Source organism: Artemia sp. Qi Xiang Cuo, unplaced genomic scaffold (genome assembly GCF_049724085.1).
Source record: "Artemia sp. Qi Xiang Cuo unplaced genomic scaffold, ASM4972408v1 HiC_scaffold_3069, whole genome shotgun sequence".
NCBI classification, from domain to species: Eukaryota; Metazoa; Arthropoda; class Branchiopoda; order Anostraca; family Artemiidae; genus Artemia; species Artemia sp. Qi Xiang Cuo.
In genome coordinates this window covers 52,667-73,454 of record NW_028300464.1, presented here as the reverse complement: position 1 = coordinate 73,454, position 20,788 = coordinate 52,667, and the positions used below count along the sequence as shown (strand labels likewise).

The 20,788-nt window shown below is 36.1% G+C and overlaps 1 protein-coding gene across 1 annotated transcript in view; it reads left to right on the top strand.

Moving 5' to 3' along the window:
• LOC148938635 (phosphatidate cytidylyltransferase, mitochondrial-like) overlaps nucleotides 1–20,532 on the top strand; it is a 33,642-nt gene extending 13,110 nt beyond the window's left edge. Inside the window, exons 5-6 of the mRNA XM_089107650.1 lie at nucleotides 418–523; nucleotides 20,323–20,532. Coding sequence (XP_088963776.1) covers nucleotides 418–523; nucleotides 20,323–20,411 — 195 coding nt within the window. The 3' untranslated portion in view covers nucleotides 20,412–20,532. The remainder of the gene's footprint in view (nucleotides 1–417; nucleotides 524–20,322) is intronic.
• Nucleotides 20,533–20,788: the final 256 nt, after the last annotated feature.

The window sequence follows — 20,788 nt, the reverse complement described above, 5'->3', positions numbered from 1 at the left end:
CTATATGTTTTAGGTAAGTTATTTTTATTTTTCCTATCTTTCTTTTGCAGTATGTTTAATTGCTTAATTATTAACTTGTAGATTTTAATTATTGTTATCCTATTTCCCGATACATAAGTATTTAGTTTCTGGAAGTAAAAATGATTTTTGTTTTAATATATTTATTTTGGTTATTGTGGGGCTATTGTTGCTGTCGATGACACAGCTCTTTTTTTTTTTTTTTTTTTCATATTTTTCTTTAAGTGATATTGTTTGTTTCATTACTAAATCCTTCTTTTTATTTTTATACTTGCACAGAGATATATTCATTTAATTGTTTACTAGTAAAGTTAGAGTTGTATTTACTTTATACACGTAATTTCATTTTCTTATTTTACTTGTACAGCAAATTTAACTTCCTTAATTGTTCACTTACAGATGGGTATGCTGGAAGAATGGAGTCGTGATGGGAAGTTCCAAGACTTAGAGGACGTACTGCGAGCAGCAGCTTATGATACTGAATGTGGCGACCTGGTTAATGCTGGTTTGTTTTTGTCTATCCTTTTTACAATTGATTTTATTCTGTATAAACAAATAACATAACTTAAACTGAGTATTTCTGAGTTAAAACGTATCGAAATCAAAAGTCCGAATGGTAAGAAAAGAGTTAGCCTTGTTCATGGAAACCGTAGCTTTTCAAGAAACGGACGTTAGCTGAAATAACCCGAAATCCTCAATGTTTGTCACAATGCTTCAAACATGGATGCTCAAGTTTGACAAATGGGTTTTTGATAGTATTTGAAAATCTAACAAGTATAGGCAGTTAGCAATTGATAATATATTAATTGTATTAATAGTATTAACCCGTTTAGGACCGAGAAAAAATGCCGGAGATTCTCGTTCTCCTTTTTTGTCCTATTTCATTAGTTTCTTTTTATCACACAAGTAAGCTAAAATGCATTTGCAGATTTTTCTTGTTCCCCGTTTCTGATATACAAGCTGTCCTATTTATGGGACAGTGGGCTCTTATGGTATCAAGATATATACAATTTCATTAATTGTGTTTTTATTGCTAAAGATTCAATTAAGTGCAATAACAAAACTAAACTTGCTGTGGTAAGGTGCAAAATAACCAGCGCACAGGGTGACGTCGTGGCTCTCACCGTAGCTCAGTGGCTTTTTCTTGTAGTTCTCGCCTTGGTATCGTCGCTGCTTGTAGCGCTTCACCAGGAAGTGTCAAGATCTATCATATCGGGTTCTGACTGGTGGTGCAGAAACTGGTCTCCCTTCTAACAATGACGCCCTTCATTCCCCTCTTCTGCAACTGGTTTTCAGTAGACATGGTGTTACCTCCCGTCTAAAATCAGCAAGAGTCATTTCCTTTTCTTTATCAACCACCATATTCAACAGTGTGCAAGCAATGACGACAGCCATGTTGAATAGACGCACTAATAGAGTTGAATTCTCTTTTGTTTCCTCTAATAGACACAGCCTATTTGCTGACATGCCACTCATGTAAATCAACTCCACCCATGTACCGGTTGTATTGCCTAAGTTGATGCGGCAGCTGTTCTGCCGTCTTTCCCGTCTGTCCCTTCACTCTTCGTTCAACCGGTCTTAGTGGATCTAGGCTTAGATAGATGCAACAGAGACAACGTTGTTACCCTGCCATTTTACGACCAATATATCATAGGCTGCATCAAAATGATAATCATACGCTCCTCCCTTCTCCTTCTTAAAATATTTGTTAGAAGGGAGAGGGAACCTTGCCAATTAGTTTTCTCTAACCGTCTTGATCGGTTGAAATACAGCTCCTTTCAGATTACACAAAAGCTGGTGAGTTTTAAATAAATCGTCAAAATATACCACCCACAAAAATCTCCAGAAGTGGTTTCACGAATTGAGACCCTATGCCTTTTTTAGCTGTCTTATATAGAGCACTAGGCTCCTTCCCCGAGTAAAGATGAAACTGAAGGCAATAGCCATCGGAAGTCCTCTTATAATTTATATCCGAATTGAATGAGCTTCACTCGGATAAACTGCTTCAGGTTATGTTTCCCGTAGTACTCCACTCCCGTAGTACTCCCGTAGTCCAACCTCCACTGGTGTTTTTCCTTCTTTGTTGCTCGGGCTTTCTGAAAAGCCTAAGCCTCTCCCTTGCTCAAGTTTTGCCAAGGAATGGTTCCTTTTTACTTCCTTCAATTCGGACTCCTAACTTTGAACTGGCCTCTTCTGTGCCCAAACTCTCGAATTTAATGCAACCTCTTCTTCTTTGGGGTTGATTTTGTCTATGTCTTCAAATTGTTCTTCTTTAAGATGATCTGGTCTGAAATCTGCTTCAACAGTTCCTGGGACGTCATTTAAAATCAGACCCGCGGAGTGGTCGTCATTTCCTTCGTCTTTATCGGCTTCTCGATCGGGTTCGGCAGATAGGATAACAACCTGAATATTTTCCCTTGCAAATTCTTCATCTTATAGGAGGGTTAGAGCTTTGCTAAGTGTAACAACCTGAATATTTTCACATGCACATTCTTCGTCTTATAGGAGGGTTAGAGCTTTGCTAAGTGTAATTAAGGGGTTTCTTGTCTTCGTTTCCAGAAATCTTGAATAAAAAGAAAAATTTATCAAAAAATTTAAAGGCATTTTTTTCATTGCTACTAATAGGCTAAAGGATGTTGAATAATACCCATTATTATTATTATTTTACTTATTTCCAACCAAAAAAAAAAAAAACGAGAAAAAAACGATTAATAATAGAAGAAAAAAAAAAAAAGACGCAATAACTAACAGAAAGTATCAGATGAATATTGGAAGTAAACTAAATGCACAAGTGAACACTCTCAAGAAAACTATAGAGAAAAATATGACCAAAACCAGAAAAGGTTTTTCCCAAGTTGTAAAATCCCAAGTGATATTAGCTCTAAAAACAAAACCCTTGAAATTTCACGTACAAAAAGCAACCCTTAGAGCCCATTGTCCTAAAAATATAACATCAGCGTAAAAATCCATAAAACGTTGAACTTAATTGTCAGGTCTGTTGTTGCCCAGGAATACGATTCGATATAAAGTTGTCTAACTGCTGTCAAAGTCGCTGGTGCCTGGGGGAGTGCTAATTATTTTTGCCAAATTTTGAAAACTACTGTTGTGCAATTATGCTAATTACCACCTTAATGGCTTCACTGATCTGACAATGAATGATCAGTGGACTTTTAAAAATCAACCTAAGTAGCTTGATCACTGGTGAAGCCTTTATCTCTAAAAGCAAATTATTTTCATCGTAAATTTGGTCATAAAAATTTAAAACCAGGTGTCCTATAAGTAGGACATTGGGCCGTAATGGGTATGTATATATACTGTATTGCGGTTGCAGCGGGAGTTGCAATCTAGTAAAGGACTATCACAGCCCATAGTAACCAAAAATAAGGGAGGATGCTTCCCGTCGTGACAATGTCGATTTTTAAAAATGATAGCTTTTCTATCAAGCTTTTCTAACCCAAATTTGCCTTAACACCCTCCCCCTTTACCAGCAACAAATTGGAGGGAAGCAAAAAGAAACAAAATTTCAAATCAGAAGAAAATTTCTGACAAGGGTAATTTGACGGTTCATATAAGAACCCCCGAAAGTGAAAAAGTAGATGAATGCCAAGTTTGCGGAAAGAAATTTTCGCGTAATTTTATCTTGAGTCAGCAGATGAGAACACACAATGGTGAAAAACCATATGAATGTGAAATATACAAAAGGAAATTTTTGTATAAGACCAGTTTGATTTGGCATGAGAAGAGCCACAATGGTAAAAACCATATGAATATGAAGCATGTGAAAATAAATTCCCTCGAAAGTTTAATTTAATTTGGCATAAGAGGAACCACAATGATGAAGTACCATATGAATGTGAAGTATGTGAAAAGAAATTTTTATATAAGACCAGTTTGATTCGGTATGAGAGGAGCCACAATGGTGAAAAACCATATGAATTTGAAGCTTGCGACAAGAAATTTTCTTAAAAAGATAAAATAAAAGTTCAAAATAGGGATAAAATCTAGTTTTACTACTGATGACGGTCACTGTATATGTGACCGAAATATCTGGTATTTTTTGTAAATTTCTATACACTGTCTATTAAAAAGGATTTCATCCCTATTTTGAACTTTTATTTTATCGTCATGGAAAGGCAGTGTGGTCTCCGAAATTATCTATTTCTTAAAAAGTTAATTTAACTTGGCATAAGAGAACCCACAATGGTAAAAAACTTCATATGAATGAAGCCTGCGGAAAGAAATCTTCTGAGTCAAACTAAAAGAAGTTTAGTTTGACTCAGCAGATGAGCACCCACAATGGTGAAAAACCATATTAATGTTAAGTATGCGAAAAAGAAGTTTTTTCAATAGAATTTTCAAGCTCCTATATACAAAAATGTGGAATTTCGCATTTTTTTTGCCAGAAGAAAGATCATGGATGCGTTTTTATTTATTGTGTTTTGTTGCTGTTATTTTTTTCAGGGGTGATTGTATCGAAATAATGATCCTAGAAGATCAAGAAAAGGTGCATTCGAACGGAAATTAAAAGCTCTAGTGCCCTTTTTATGTGACCAAAAAGATCAGAGGACATCCAGCCCCCTCCCACACCCTTTTTTTCCCCAAAGCTATCTGATCAAAATTTTGAGATAGCCATTTTGTTGAGTATAGTTGAAGGATCCGATAAATATTTCACTAGGGGTAAAATGACCCCCAAAGCGCGTGCGGAGAGGCCTGTAATTTATGAATTTTGCCCATTGTTTACGTATAGTATTTGTTATTGGAAAGTATACTGACATTTTTCGGCGGGGGGGATTTTTAATTGCCTTTCTTTCTGTTTGCCTGCTGAATATTCCAGTGTGGAGATGTTCTGGGGGAATTATTTTCGGCATATTTGGATTTCAGGGAAACAATCTCCACGGAAGCGGGGATATCCAGAGAGATCGAGAAAACGGTTAGAAATTAATGTCTTTTCCAAATGAAACTATGCTATATGTGTGGTGTTTTTTCAGGCTGAATCGTCCGCGAGAAATTTTACGGGGGGGGGAGATTTTCAGCGAGGGTGGAATTGTATGGAGGGAATTTTACAGGAGGGATCTTTTATTTGGGAGGAAATTTGCACGGAAGATTTTTCTTGAAAGGCGGGGATATTTCATGGAGGGTGAGTCACATTTACCGGCAGCAATCTCCCTTAATTTTCCACATAATTTTACTCTTATAATTTATTACTGGCTGCTGTACTGGTTTTTTTTTTCTTACATAAATTGAAAAGATAGTAAATCAGTCCAGTTGGTCACAGAGCATTAAAGGAGTGTTGACAGCTGGCATTTTCAAATCGGTCAAGTATAGTGCCAAGAAGGTTTCTAAAATGATGAAAAGTCTGAAATAAATCTTAAGTATAAATTTCTAATCACTGTTTTAGACTTTTAATGTTGAATAAAATTGGTTTACTTTCTAAGCTTGAGAGTATGATATGTTTTTTGCCATTGACAGTTGGCCATAGCCACCCATGCCCAACAGTGCAGGAATTTGTTGCGGATTGGCGCACAATCTGAAAATAGATCAACTAGACCGCATCGCGCAGGCTCCAAGACAATAGAAAATGTTGCGACGACTTTCCTCTTTTATCTACTAGCTGATGGAAGGCTCGCGGTAGGTGAATTATAGAGGCACAGTGGACTAGGCAAAATGTATTTTGTCAAATCCATGGAAGGGGGAGGGGGTAAATTTTTTGTTTTGCCAATTAAATTACTCCAAAGGGACCTTTTTCAATTAGGACACCCCAAAAAACATATTTGTAAAATCTTTGAGGAGGTGGGTAAAATGCCTAAGGAGGTTGGGAAATTTTGTTCAACGTAGTTGAAAGTTCTAGAAATTATTTATTTAAGGATAACAAACCTCCCAGAGTTCCCAGGGCAAAGGTTGTAAGTTATGCCCTGGGGGCATATAAGGTTTTTATAGATAGAGTTGTTGTAAAAACCTCAAAAGTGGCTCATTCAATTGGAAATTGAGATGGCTAGGGCCCTTTTTAATAGTTGAAAGTGATTGGGCAGTAACTAACCCTCCTCTAACGCCCACCTTTTCCCCAAAGACATCCAATCAAAATTTTGAGATAGTCATTTTTTTCAACGTTGCAAAAAGTTCTGGAAATTAGGTCTTTGAGGATTAACCCCCCCTCCAGCCCTCAGGGCAGGGATTGTAAGAAATGTCCTGGGGGCATATAAGGTTTTATTGAAAGCGTTGTAGTAGAAAATTAAAAAGGGCTCATTTGATTTGAAATTGAAAGGGCTAGTGCCTTTTATAGTTTAAAGTGACTGGAGAGTGACTAACGCCCCTTTCATGCCCACAATTTCCCCAGACACATCCAATCAAAATTTTTAGATAGCCATTTTGTTTAACGTAGTTTAAAGTTCTGGAAATTAGATCTTAGAGGATGACAACCACCCTCGCAGCCCTTAGGTAAGGGTTGTAATTTATGCCCTGGGGGTATATAAGGTGTTTATAGAAAGCGTTGTCGTAGAAATTCAAAAAGGGCTGATTCGATGGGAAATCAAAAGGCCTGGTGCCCTTTTTAATAGTCGAAATTGATTGGAAGGCTTGACATTTTTATAGTAAAGATCGATGTGGGTATAATGTATAATTTTTTGTTGTTGTTGTTTACACCAGGGCAATTCGTATCGAAGGAGTTGTCGTAGAAACTTCGAAAAGGGCTCATTCGATTGAAAATAGAAAGGAATGATGCCCTTTTTAATAGTCAAAAGCGATTGGAGACTTATCCCCCTCACACGTCCACCCTCCCATATACTTTTATGTTAAAAAACTAAATGTTGCTTTAAGATTAAATCAAAATGTACTGTGTTAATGCTAATTCCCAATTAGACATCTCAGCAGTATCCCAAGAACGACTGAGGGTATTATGTTCAAACTTTCGGGGCTACTTCTGCTCTTAAAATTCAACCAAATCAAAGTAGCTTAAGTGTATCTAAGCTATCAAAGAAAGTAAACAGATTTGTTTGCGAATGGTATCAAGTTTTCCATTTCAGGTCGACTAGAAGAGGTATGAAACTAAATTAAACACTACTATTTGTGTCCAGATTTTTAAAAGGGTTTATGTTGTTAAAAATTGCTGGAAAATTTTCTCCATTATACAAATAGCAGGCCAAACTATAAAGTCTTAAAAAAACGAAAAGATTTAAAGTACGATTGTCTCTTTCCCTGAAAAGACTATGTAAATATAAAACAAAGAGAAATTAATTAAAAAACTTTTTCCACAAAACAATCTTTTCAAAGAAAAGTAAAGAACTGCCTTAAACCAAAAACGAACAAAAATAAAATCAAATAATCTACCAAGCATGAAACTACCACAAATCAGCATCGATAAATAAATGAAACCCAAAACGAACAGAAATTACAATAAATAACCGAGTCAAACTCAAAACAAGCAGAAATTAACACAAGTTGGGCTCAAAACCCCTATGCTTTCCCAAGAACATAATTTGCACTTTACAGAAAAAAAATATTTTTACTTTTATAACTTTAATAAATCAAATAATATTAACATTTTGATTACTAAATATCAGTAGGGGAGAATGGGGTGAACTTGGACACTTTTTAGTTTTCCAAGCATAACTAGGTACTGGATTGACATAAAACAATTTAGTGTGGGTCGTTAGAAAGGTAAAAGTCTGGCAAATAATGGTGAATTTTTTTCAGTTTTTTTAAAGATCACCCTGAAGCGTGAGTACCATGAAAGTAGGGCCTTGTCAAGTGTCCAGTTTCGCGGGGTGAAATTGGACAGGCATGGGGCGACCTTGGACAAGACAGTTTTAAGCAATTGATTTTTATCCAAATACAGAATATTCGTGTAAAATGATACATAATCACTCAAAATCATATGAAAACTCAAAATCGCAAAAAAAAATCAGCCAGGAACATTGCACGGGTATCCGGGTTTCAACTAGAATTGTCATTTTAAAGCGTACATCGAAAGATCATAACCAAAGACAAGCCCCTGAAATGCATGAACGGTTCCACCAGCTGAAGAGGGGACAGGAAGCTTCAGTTCTATGTCGGTAATATCTATCTCAGCAATATCGGGAAGCTGAGGAAACATGAATTTGTCCCCTTGTTTCCGAAGAAAGTTAACCCTCGCAAACTGCTTTTCTACAACATCAAGAACTTCGCCAACATAATACACAAGGGTTTTCTTCTTTCCATGCTCGAACTTGACAAGAACAAAGTCTCCAGCTTGAATGTCCTTGTCTACGTCATCCTTATCAGCCTCATGGAGGCGCAGAGAACCGTCAGATGAATTTTCGTCAAGCTCAACGTCATCGCCACTATTTTCGACTGGAGAGTCAATTTGCTTTATTTTCTTGGCAGTGGGCTGCTTGACGTACTTGGGCATAGGCTTTTTACTCTGCTTTTCCTTTCTCGCTCGTGCTTCAGCTTCTAAAGCATCTTTTTCGGGTGTATCGGTAAGAATACGAGTTCGACCTTGCTTTCTCGCATTCCTTCTGGGCTTTGTCATATCTGCTCTTGGATAGGGTCTTACTGCTTCAGGAGTCTGTTTTCCTAGCTCGCTTTGGGGACGAGAAGGTGGAGGAGGAGAGGGAGAGGGTATTGGCTCCATATCAAGTAACGAATCGTCCGGGGGTGGACGATTTGTCACCTCAGCAGGTAGAAAGTCTACCTCAGAAAATACACTTCTGTTGAAGGGCCAAATTCCAGCTTTCGTGAAACCAACTGTTATATTTTCCAGGTTGAACTTGTGAAGGAATGGTTCTTTGCAGAGCTGGGTAGTCTCATGAATCGTAATTCGTTGACCTGGATGGATCTGCAGCCAGGTGTTCAGTGATTCTCTCATCACAAACTTGAATGGCCCATAGACAGAGATGCCTAATAGCTGTTAGCGATGAGAACAATGGGGAGGACAAGTTAGGAGACGGGTAGATTTGTCTTGGCACAGCTTCACTATTTCCTCCAAGAGATGACTTGTATGGTTACCAGACAACAATAGTAGAGGGCATTCTTTTGATGACTTCACAAGCTTGATGAAGTGCTCAATAGCTGCTACAAAGTTGATGGAAGTCATCCAACCCCTAGGGTGAGAAAGCCCGAGACATCTTGGGGGGCCTTCTCGAAAAAGCCGGTCGTTCACCTTCACCCGTGGGAATATGAAAACGGGGGGAAGAGCTTGACCAGTAGCTGAAATAAACCCGAGCATTGTAACAATTTCCCCTCTCTCTGCTGACACTGTTTGGGAAACTTGCTTCGATCCTTTCCTTGCGATTACTTTAGGAGCTGGCAATATAGTAGGAACCCCAGTTTCATCACAGTTCCAGATGTGATTCGTTGGGAGCTTGAATTTTTCGTAAAGTTTCCGCGGGTTGTCGAAGAACAGATTCACAACCACTGAATTGAAAACAGCAGCCATTGCCTGGTTAGTATTTTCAGGCTTACAAATATATAGCTCTTGGTTTCGTTTCACAAAGCCTGAGATCCAGTCAACCCCAGCTATGTCTTCTCACTCCCAGCTCTCCGGCGTTTTGACGCCAATCAATTTGCCCCATTCAAAGGCAAGTTTCCTCGCTTCTTTCGGAGTGAGGCCGTGATTCATCAGCTGACATTTTGGGAGATACTCTACAAAATCTTTTTCTTGTTTGTTAGAGAAAACAGTTTTTCTCTTCAAATTGGGCGATGGGCTTGGGTGACTTGGGGGTGTAACTGGATTCGCTCGAGGTTCTTCAGTAACTCCTTGTCGATTTTTCAGAGCATAGGCGACGGTTGATTTCTTCAGTCCATAGGTTTTTGCGGCATTTCTAATAGATATTCTACGCTCTAAGACTGCATTCACTGCCTGCTCCATGGATTCGCCATCTGGTAGATCGTGTTTCCTGATGTAGTTGCGAACCATTGTCCAACTAGAAAGAACAAACAGTAAATACACGGGAAATAACCTGAAAATATCTTTAAGAGGCAATGATATGAATCGGGTCCCTACTTACTTACAGTTCGTTACCACGAATTGTTTGATCATGTAATTAAAAAAAAATTATATTAAAAATTAAAAAAAACTTTTCTTAAATTAACGGCTTTTGTGATTAAGAGGTCATTCTTAAATCATTGGAACAAATTTTGAACTTTAGCGTGGAGTGAGGTATTGACTAGGGGGTGAACCCCCTAAAATACGTAATAAAAATATACGAATATAGTTTGTTACGTGAGTGAATTCATAAGCTACGTCAGAACACAATTTCGAGAAAGCCATTTAGCCAAAAAATAAATAAAATTGATATACAAATTTTGTTTGAATTATTCATGTACGATGAGCCAAAATTGAAGCTGCATTAAGTCAAAAACGTCCTGAAATTAAATTACAAAAGACAAGTTTTTTTGACTGAAAGTAAGGAGCGTAATTAAAACTTAAAACGAACAGAAATTATTCCGTATATGAAAGGGATTGTCCCCTCCTCAACGCCTCGCTCTTTACGCTAAAATTTTTTATTGTTTAAGAAAATAGAGTTGTTAGAACGAGTCAAACTTTAGCGTAGTAAAGAGCGAGACGTTGAGGAGGGGATATACGTATGGGCGCCCATAATCTGAATTCCAGGGGGGGGGGCAAACCTCATTTAATTTGCACATTTAATGCTATATAATAGAAATCTCAGAACAAAAATATAAAAATAAGGCAGCATCATTCAACCAGGGGGGCGGGAGCCCCCCCCCCCTGCCCCCCCATATGGGCACCCATGGATATACGGAATAATTTCTGTTCGTTTTGAGTTTTAATGTTGCTCCTTTCATTAAGCTAATGAAACAGCCAACTTAACCTCGCTGTGTTGTGTGAAAAAAAATCACATCTACACACAAGCAACGCCATCTAGCATCATCGATCAAACTCCAAATATTAGTTAAGAAATTCTCTAAAAATTGCCTCCAAAGAGGCAAAGACATTCTCTAAAATGATAAACAAAAATAGCACGGGGTGAAGTTGGACACACGGGGTTACCTTGGACAGTGTCCAAAGTCGCCCCCGAATTGCTGTCCAATCTAGCCCCTATTGAACCAATTTTAGAAAATGGCGTCCTGAAAAAGAAGTACTCGGAATAGACAAATCAAACTCAGGGCATAGATAGAGGATTAAATAAAAAAAACAAGTTTTTTAAACTGAAAGTAAGGATCGACATTAAAACTTAAAACGAACAGAAATTATTACGTATATGAAAGGGGCTGTTCCCTCCTCAAAGCCTCGGTCTTTACGCTAAAGTTCTTTATTGTTTTAAAAAATAAAGTTGTGAGACAGAGTCAGACTTTAGTGTAAAGAGCGAGTCGTTGAGGAGGGGACAGCCCTTTCATATACGGAATAATTTCTGTTCGTTTTAAGTTTTAATGTCGCTCCTTACTTTCAGTTTAAAAAACTTGTTTTTTTTATTTAATTTCTGATCGTTTTTTAGTTAATGCAGCTTTTATTTGCATAAAAATTTTACTTTTCTTTTGCTAAATGGATGTCTTTACAAATTAACTTACGTAACTAACTTCTATATTCGTATATTTTTCTTCTGGCAAAAAATACAAAGTTGCAGATTTTTGCAGATATGAGCTTGAAACCTATGTAATAGGGTTTTCTGATACGCTGAATCTGACGGTGTGATTTTCATTAAAATTCTTTCACATGTAGGGGATGTTTCCCCCTCTTTAAAAAATCGAGTAAATTTTCTCAGGCTTGTAGCCTTTGATGAGTAATGCTAAACTTAATCAAATTTATATATTTAGGATCAGCATTATAAACACATTCTTTTGATACATTTATTGAAATCAAAATTCAGTTTTTAAAAGTTTCGACTACTATTGAGACGTATCGCTTATTTTTTTATTGTTTTTTTTATTACGTATATGTTATTACGTATATGAAGGGGTACTCCCCTTAGTCAATACCACGCTCTTTACGTTAAAAGTTAAAAAAATTTTATTCACAAACCCCTGAATCACTAAGGCCGTTTAATTAGCATAGATAGCTCTTTTGAAAGCACTAAAAAACACTGTAGCGTAAAGAGCGAGGTATTGACTTGGGGGAGAATCCCCTCACATACGTTATAATTTCTGTTGGTTTTAAGTTCTAATATTCCTTCTTACATTTCAGTTGAAAAAACTTGTTTTTTTTATTTTATTTCTGATCGTTTTTTAAATAATGCTTGGAAATCCGGCGCCCCCTTCATATAAATGTCCCTTACCCAAAAGAAACATCCTCCACGGAAATATTCTCCAGATTAACCCCTCTTCTAGCCCCCCCCCCCCTCCATAAAAAATCCTTCCTGAAAATGGTTGTATACTTCCCAATAACCAATAAATAATGCTGCCAAGTCCGGCGCCCCCTTCATGGTAATTTCCTTTCCCCCATGAAAACTTCCTTCATGAACAGATCCTCCAACATAACCCCCGACCCACCCTTTCCTCCCACTACCAGAAAAAAAACCTCCTGAAAACTTCTGTATACTTCCCAATAACCAATACTATATGTTAACATTGGGTAAAGTTCATAACTTTTAGCCCTCCCTCTGAGAACTTCGGGGGATTAAGTCATCCTAAAAGACATATTTATCGTATTTTAGACCATGCTGAACAAAATGGCTATCTCAAAATTTTGATCGGGCGACTTTGGGAAAAAAATAAGCGTGGGAGGGGGCCTAGTTGCCGTCCATATTTTTTGGTCACTTAAAAAGGGCACTAGAACTTTTAATTTCTGTTCCAATGAGCCCTCCCACGATATTCTAGGACCACTGGGTCGATACGATCACCCCTGGGAACAAAAGAAAAAAGAAAAACAACAAACAAACAAACAAATAAATACGCATCCGTGATCTTTCTTCTGGCAAAAAATGTAAAATTCCACATTTTTGTAGATAGGAGCTTGAAACCTCTACAGTAGGGTTCTCTGATACGCTGAATATGATGGTGTGATTTTCATTAAGGTTCTATAACTTTTAGGGGTCTTTCCCCCTTTTTTTGAAAATCAGCCAAATTTTCTAAGGCGCTTAACTTTTGACGGGTAGCACTAAACTTGATGAAAGTTATATATTTAAAATCAGCATTGAAATCTGATTCTTTTGATATATCTATTGGTATCAAAAACCCGTTTCTAGAGTTTCGGTTACCATTGAGCCGGGTCGCTCCTTACTTACAGTTCGTTACCACGAACTGTTTGATGTATCTAGCAACTGTACAACATCAACAACAGAGAAAAACTACCACCTTTTTTTTTACCGCAAATCGAGCTGATGTTGCGACTCCCAGATTTTTTTTAAGCATCAAAAAACTTTCTTAGCTCTTATCCTGGTGCTAACAGTTCCGTTAGATTTCAAACTTCCCGCCAATGTAGACATACGTAAGCCCCATCTACCCTTTTTTTTGTGGATCGATAAAAGCAATAGGCTAGATGTCAGGTTCGACATCCAAGTTCGCCCCTGTCCAATTTCGCCCCGTTCTCCCCTATATGTATATTAAGCTGACATTGCACATTCGATACTGATTTGTGGTAGTTTCACGCTTGGTAGATTATTTAATTTTATTTTTGCTCATTTTTTGTTTAATGGAGTTCTTTACTTTTCTTTGAAAAACTTGTTTTGTGGAAAAAGTTTTTTTTAATTAATCAAAAGAAAAGCAAGTCTTTTTCAAATGAAAGTAGGCTAAACAGAATTTTCAGGTCAAATTTGTCCGCAAGACATTTTTTGAGGGTAATTTTCAGCGGGGAGGGAATTTCCTGGGGAAGGTGGATTTTACGCAGGAGGAACTTTCCAAGGAGGAATTTTTGGAAGATGGAGTGGGATTTTCTATTGAAGGAAGAGGCAGATTTGCCAGCATTATTGAAAAACGATAAGAAATTAAATATAAAAAACGATTTTTCCATTTAAATTAAAGAGCAACGTTAAAACTTAAAACGAAAAAAATTATTACGTATATGTGGGGGGATGCCCTGTCCTCAAAACCTCTCTCTTTACGCTAAATTTTGACTTTTTGTCCCAATTCTTCAAGAATTGTACGTTTTATTGGGAAGAAAAGACATTTTTCAGGGAGGGGGAATTTTCCAAGGGAAGCATTTTCTGTGGGGAGGGAAGTCTCCGGATGGGAACTTTTAGAAGGAAACTTTAGACTAGAAAAATTTATCATAATGATTTTTTTTTTATTTGACTTACTTTCTCTTTACCAATTCAAGTTCACCTGTGGAGATATTCTGGTGAAATTACCCGGGGAAATTTTCAAAGGGATTGAAATTATTGGGGGATTTTTTCGTGGGGGATTTTCTGCGGGAGAAATTCTCCATGGGGAGTTTTCTACGGGATAAACTTGCCATTGGACATAAGGGGGGGGGGTCCACAGATTTTCGGCATGATTTGAAAAACGACTTGAAATTTAAACAAAAAAACAAGTCTTTTTTCAAATGAAACTAGGCCAAAAAAGAATTTTCCAGGTGGTATTGTCCGCAAGACATTTTTTTTGGCGGGAATCTTCAGCAGGAATAGAATTTTTTGGGGGAAGGAGAATCTTACGTGGGGGGAACTTCCCGAAATTTTCCCGTATATTAAGGGGAGTGTCCCTTTCTCAACACTTTGCTGTTTATGCTAACTTTTGACTTTTGTCGCAAGTCTTTCAGAACAACTCCTGAAAGACAAGGGCCGTTTATTTAAAGCAAGAACTTTTTCTAAAGACAGAAAACTTTGGCAAACTTTGACAGCGAAGTATTGAGGAGGGTTATCCCCTCATTTACGAAATAGTTTATGTTCTCTTAAGTTTTAATGTTTCTCCTTGCTTTCCTTTGAAAAAACATATTTTTTCATTTAATCACTGAACCAATTCTCAGGAAAAAATATTAACATGTTACTGATTTTGGATAACCAATAATAGCCAGTATTTTATTTTTCTTTAACCCCAGCCCGAGTAATTCCAATTATGGGTTTTTATGATATTGATTCATATAATCGCAGTTTTTTGTATTTTATTATAGTTTAGAAAAAATTGTGCAAAATGCTCTTTAATTACAATTTTTGTTATTGAACTTTGGAAAAACCAAGTGTTAATCTGAGCAAAAAATTGATCTGAAATTTCGAAAGCAATACACCGATTATCGAATGTCGAAAGCAAAAATATCGATATTTTTACTTTTTAAAGTATATGTAAGTTACAACTATCAGCGCATGAAGAAGGGATATTGAACTAGACCAAAAAGGCACAAAATAAAATAATATAATTTCTACTACTACTGATATCACTAATACCAATCCCAATGCTCCTGCATTCACTTCTCCTACTATGACTACTGCTCTTGCTAATGCTAAGGTTAAAACTTTCAGGGACCGTGATTGTCGTGTAGAACTGAATCAAAACAAACCCTGTACATATGGGTTATCAAAATGGTGTATTAGCAATAATCCTGCAGCGCCTTAGGGCATTAAGCTGAAACTTCCAGTGCTGTCATTATTAATACAACTTTTGCTACCAATTCTACTGCTACTACTGCTACTATTACTCCTACTATTGAACTAAATCAAAAAAGTTTAAGTGCATCCAGGTTGTCAAGATATTCATGCGGGAAATCTTAGGACTGGGACAGGGCATAAAGTAGGAGCTTTTAAGGACAGTTTTTGTTGCTTTAAACTAAATCAGAAGACAATATGTGCATCCTGGTTGTCTATATGACGTCTTATTAAGATGAGTAATTGTTATTGAATGATGTAGCATGATCGATGGATAAAGGACTTGGAACTGTTAACTAGATTAATATCTCAAGAACGACTTTTAGTATTAAATTAGATTTTTCCGGGCTGCTGCTATAAATTCTTCTGCTCCGCTGTAGAGGTTTCAAGCACCTATCTATAAAAATGTGAAATTTTGTATTTTTTGCCAGAAGAAAGATCACGGATGTGTGTGTGTTGTTTTTTTTTTTTTTTTGTGATCGTATTGACCCAATGGTCCTAGAATATCGTGAGAGGGCTCATTGGAACGAAAATTAAAAGTTCTAGTGCTCTTTTTAAGTGACCAAAAAAATTGAGGGCAACTAGGCCCCCTCCCACACTCATTTTTCCCCAAAGTCACCCGATCAAAATTTTGAGATAGCCATTTTGTTCAGCATGGTCGAAAATATTATAACAATGTTTTTTAGAATGATTTAATCCTCCGAAGTCCACGGGGGAGGGCTGAAATTTATGAACTTTACTCAATGTTAACATATAGTATTGGCTATTAGGAAGTATACAGACGTTTTCAGGGGGGATTTTTTCTGATATGTGCGGGAGGGGGGGTCGGGGGTTTCATGGGAGGATCTTTCCATGAAGGAAGTTTTCATGGGGGAAGGGACATTGCTATGAAGGGGGCGCCGGATTTCCCAGCATTATTAAAGAAAAAGATCAGAAATTAAGTAAAAAAAAAAAACAACAAGTTTTTCAACTGATTTCAACTGATCAACTGATTTTGATTAAGGGTAATTTTTTAAGAATTGAAAAACAATTCAAACTTCAGCTTAAAGAGCAAGGTATTGACTAGGGGGCGAACCCTCTAATATACGTATTAAAATCTATGAATATAGAAGTTCGTTACGTAAGTTAATTCGTAAATTACGTATATTTATTACTAAAAAAACGTTCGTAAATAAAATTAAACAAGTTTCGAGAAAGCCATTTAACCAAATAAAAGTAAAATTAATATGCAAATTTTGTTTTAATTATTCATGTACGGTGAGCTAAAATCAAAACCTGCATTAATTAAAAAACGTTCAAAAATGAAATAAAAAAGTTTTTTTTAACTGAAAGTAAGGAACGAGGTTAAAACTTAAAACGAACATAAATTATTCCGTTTATGAAGGGGGCTCTCCCCTCCTCAACGCCACGCTCTTTACACTAAAGTTTGACTTTCTCACAACTCTATTTTTTTTTAACAATAAAAAAACTTTTGCGTAAAGAGCGTGGCGTTAAGGAGGGGACAGCCGCTTCATAAACGGAATAATTTCTGTTCGTTTTAAGTTTTAACGTCGTTCCTTACTTTCAGTTAAAAAAACTTGTTTTTTTTTATAATTTCTATAAGAATCCATAGTTTGGCTTGCTATTTGTATGTTGGAGAAACTTTTTCAACAGTTTTTAATCCTGACACAAATAGTATTTTTTAATTAGTTTTTTACCTCCTCAAGTTGATCTAAAAAATAAAACTTATTATCATTACCAAAAGATTCTATCTATGCTTTTGGACAACCTGGATACGCTTACACTCTTTTTATTTATTTAAGTTGTAAGAGCAGAAGTAGTAATAGTAGTAGCCCCAAAAGTTTCAACCTAATACCCCCAGTCATTTTCGACATATTGCTGAGGCATCTTAATGTCAATCATAAACATGCCAATGTTTTTTATATAGTTTTAAAGCATAATGGGCCAATTGCATAATTTTGGGAGGTTGACATGCCCAATATCCCTAAAGACATAGTTGCTGGACCGTTCTACTATGTTGAACAAAAATTTTTTGACAATGTGTATGCACATAGCGGCTTTTGATTCAGTTCAAATTTAACCTAAATATTGTGAATGGAGTAGTGTGGTAGTAATAGTGTATTAGTTGTAATAGTATTGATAGCATGCAAATATTGTCTTTTTGATCATCTCCCTTACCATTTCTAGAATCTTCCAAACTAATATACACAGTTGTTTCTGAGTTACGCTGTTTTGACAATCCGTATACACATTATGTGTTTTGATTTAGTTGAACACTCCCCTCAATATTCTCTGAAAGGCTCATCTGAATGCCCTTCGTCTTCTTGGAAGGTAAAGTTAAAACAAGCAACCTTTCTCAATAAACATGCATGTTATTCTATGTAAACAATGAACGAATCGCCTAACTTACAGCCCTCTCCTTGAGGACTCTGGGGAGGTTGACATCCCCTAAAACAGCGGTTGCCAACGGTTAGACGTTCATGGACCACTAAAGGTATCATTTTTTATTTGATGGACCACTAATATGGATTTGAAGAGAAAGGTGCTGTAAATGCATCCATGCATGATAATCAGACAAGTTTTACTATAGTTAATAGTATATATACTAAAAGCTATATTAAGCTAATTATATTATACTATTAACTATATATATATATATATATATATATATATATATATATATATATATATATATATATATATATATATATATATATAATATATATATATATATATATATATATATATATATATATATATATATATATATATATATATATATATATATATATATATATATATATATATATATATATATATATATATATATATATATATATATATATATATATATATATATATATATATATATATATATATATATATATATATATCAGTGACTGTAAGTGCTCTTGAATAGATACCCTTTGACGGTTGACATTCTTCTCTTCCATAAATTCATCAACATCTGTAAACATTTGTAGATGTCCATCTGCCAACCGCGTTTGCCAAACTGATTTTCTTTTGAAAATCGTCTATCTTCCCTCGTAACATAAACACGTCCTTATGTTGTCCTTGCAATTATATATTTAGCTGATTTAAGAGAGACAAAAATCTGCCACATATACCAGCCTGGCTACCCACTCATCATCAGACAAGAGTCCTTAAGACTTTGATTATTTTGATTATTTTGCTGCTGAAAAATGATCTAATTTCTTCGCTCAAGACGAACAGTTGGCTCATTATTTTGCCTTTCGATAGCCATTTTACCTCAGTGTGAAGAAGAAGGTGAATGAACTGGGAACCAATTTCTTTGGAGATCATTCATAAATCCAAGAATTCAGAGCTTTATGTCTAATTTCATTCACAAGTTCTATAGCACAGGGCAATACTTTGTTTATTTCTATTGACATTTTTACCCCAAGCTGCTCAGGGTGTGTAATGCAATGGGTAGACAAAATGTGTGGATGAATAGCATTTTCTACTCTTGCAAAAACTCCTGAGCAATGTCCAGTCATGTTTGTAGCACCGTCGGTAAAAATGCCCATTTTTTTCACTCAATCATGTGCATCAGAAAATAACAATCAAGTGCTTTACAAATCTCGAAGCTAGTTACTCTGCCCTGAAAGTTCAGTGTGAAAAAAAGTTCTTATTGTAATTCTCCTTGAAACTCAACCCTTGCAAAACAAAAGACAGGTTCTTTGTTACTGAAGTCTATAGATTCATCAGATTGAATTGAATAAACTGGTGCATTTTTTCCATTGTTATAACTTGATTTTCAATATTTTCAGCATTTTCTTCAATTCTGCTCCTAAAAGTTTCAACAGACTTAGGAATTAACTTCTTTCTCTGAACAGCCTGTTTTCTCAAAAAACGTTCACAGACTTGTAATATGCAAGGTCTTCTCCTTTCGTATATGGTTTTTTATTATGTGCAATTGGCGTGATATCAAGTAGGAAGCCATTAATAGGGATTTATCTTCAGCAACCATATTTGTTAAAGCCCCTATTTGTTTTGTCATACCTTCATGCGCTCTTTAAAATATTCAAGTGGTTTGTCAACTAAATCTGGGTGTTTTCATTAAAAGTAAATGTCAAGTTCTGACATTTTCAGGGCAGCATTAGATAAACTTACATGATAAATAACACAATGAGGTCTTGGGTCCAGTTCACTACCAGGTTCCTGAATAAATAAAAATTTCAGGTAGTCTGAATCCTATTTTCTTGATGTTTTGCGTTTCTCTTTTCGCCTCCTTTTTGAATGTTTTTGTAATGCTGTCTGACTAGGACTATGGACTGCCTGGTAAGTCTAATTCACTGATCAGCTGACTATTATCGCTATTTTCATCATTATCTTTACTTTTTCCAAAGAAGTGCAAAATATTTACTCGCCTTTTCTCACTCATTATAGGTCCTTGCCTTTTCTTACTCTATAATTTCAGAAAAGTCCGTTAGTTAAATATTTTTCAAATTGATGGCTGTGTACTTCATATGTTTCAACAATGAGAACATGTTTCATTTAGGGAAGGGGTATTAAACTTATTAGTCCTCAAAAAGTGCGCTATAAAGCGTAACTCCCTTGATCTTTTATGACTGTGTTTTATGCGAATCCAATCCTGAGGTACAGGATTCGAATTGGATCTTAGCTGGATGCTTCATATTAACTTCATCACTCGTTGTGGAAAAATTGTTTGGGAATTTAGGGGGCGTTTGTGTAGACAAAAAGCAGAGGATATATGGATAACTGCATATGTTAACTGTATCTGTATATGTAGGGATATATGTGTAACTGTTGTAAGAGGGGGGGCACTTCTGCTCGACTGTGCTGCAGCTGATTACATAATTAATTTATTTTCTAGCCGAAAACGTTGCAAAACAATGCAGTATAAGCAGGGCAGAACAAGATGAATTTACTACCTGTTCACAGCAAAAAACGAAACCGGTGTGAAAAGAGGGGATTTCAAAAAAGAAATTGCACCTGCTACTGTGCCAGATAGAAAGTGTCCTTTGAATACTACGGAAGACGAATTCCCTTGATCGGGGACAGTTCAGACCTTGTTTAAACTACGACCCTGCTTTGAGACGGTAAGATGTTTGCACATTAATCTTGGGGTAGAATGCTATGTATTTTCTTTCTTTTATTTGTCAAATGAAAAACAGGTAGTGCTGCTTGGTTTTTGTATTTTTAGACATCGGACAATTTTGGGGATTTTATAATCATGTTCATTCATGTTAATTTAAGCTTAGGTATGGTTCTTTTTGTAAGAATAAGCCTACATTCATGTATAAAATTTGAATTAGGCAATACTGGTATATGTTGCGGTG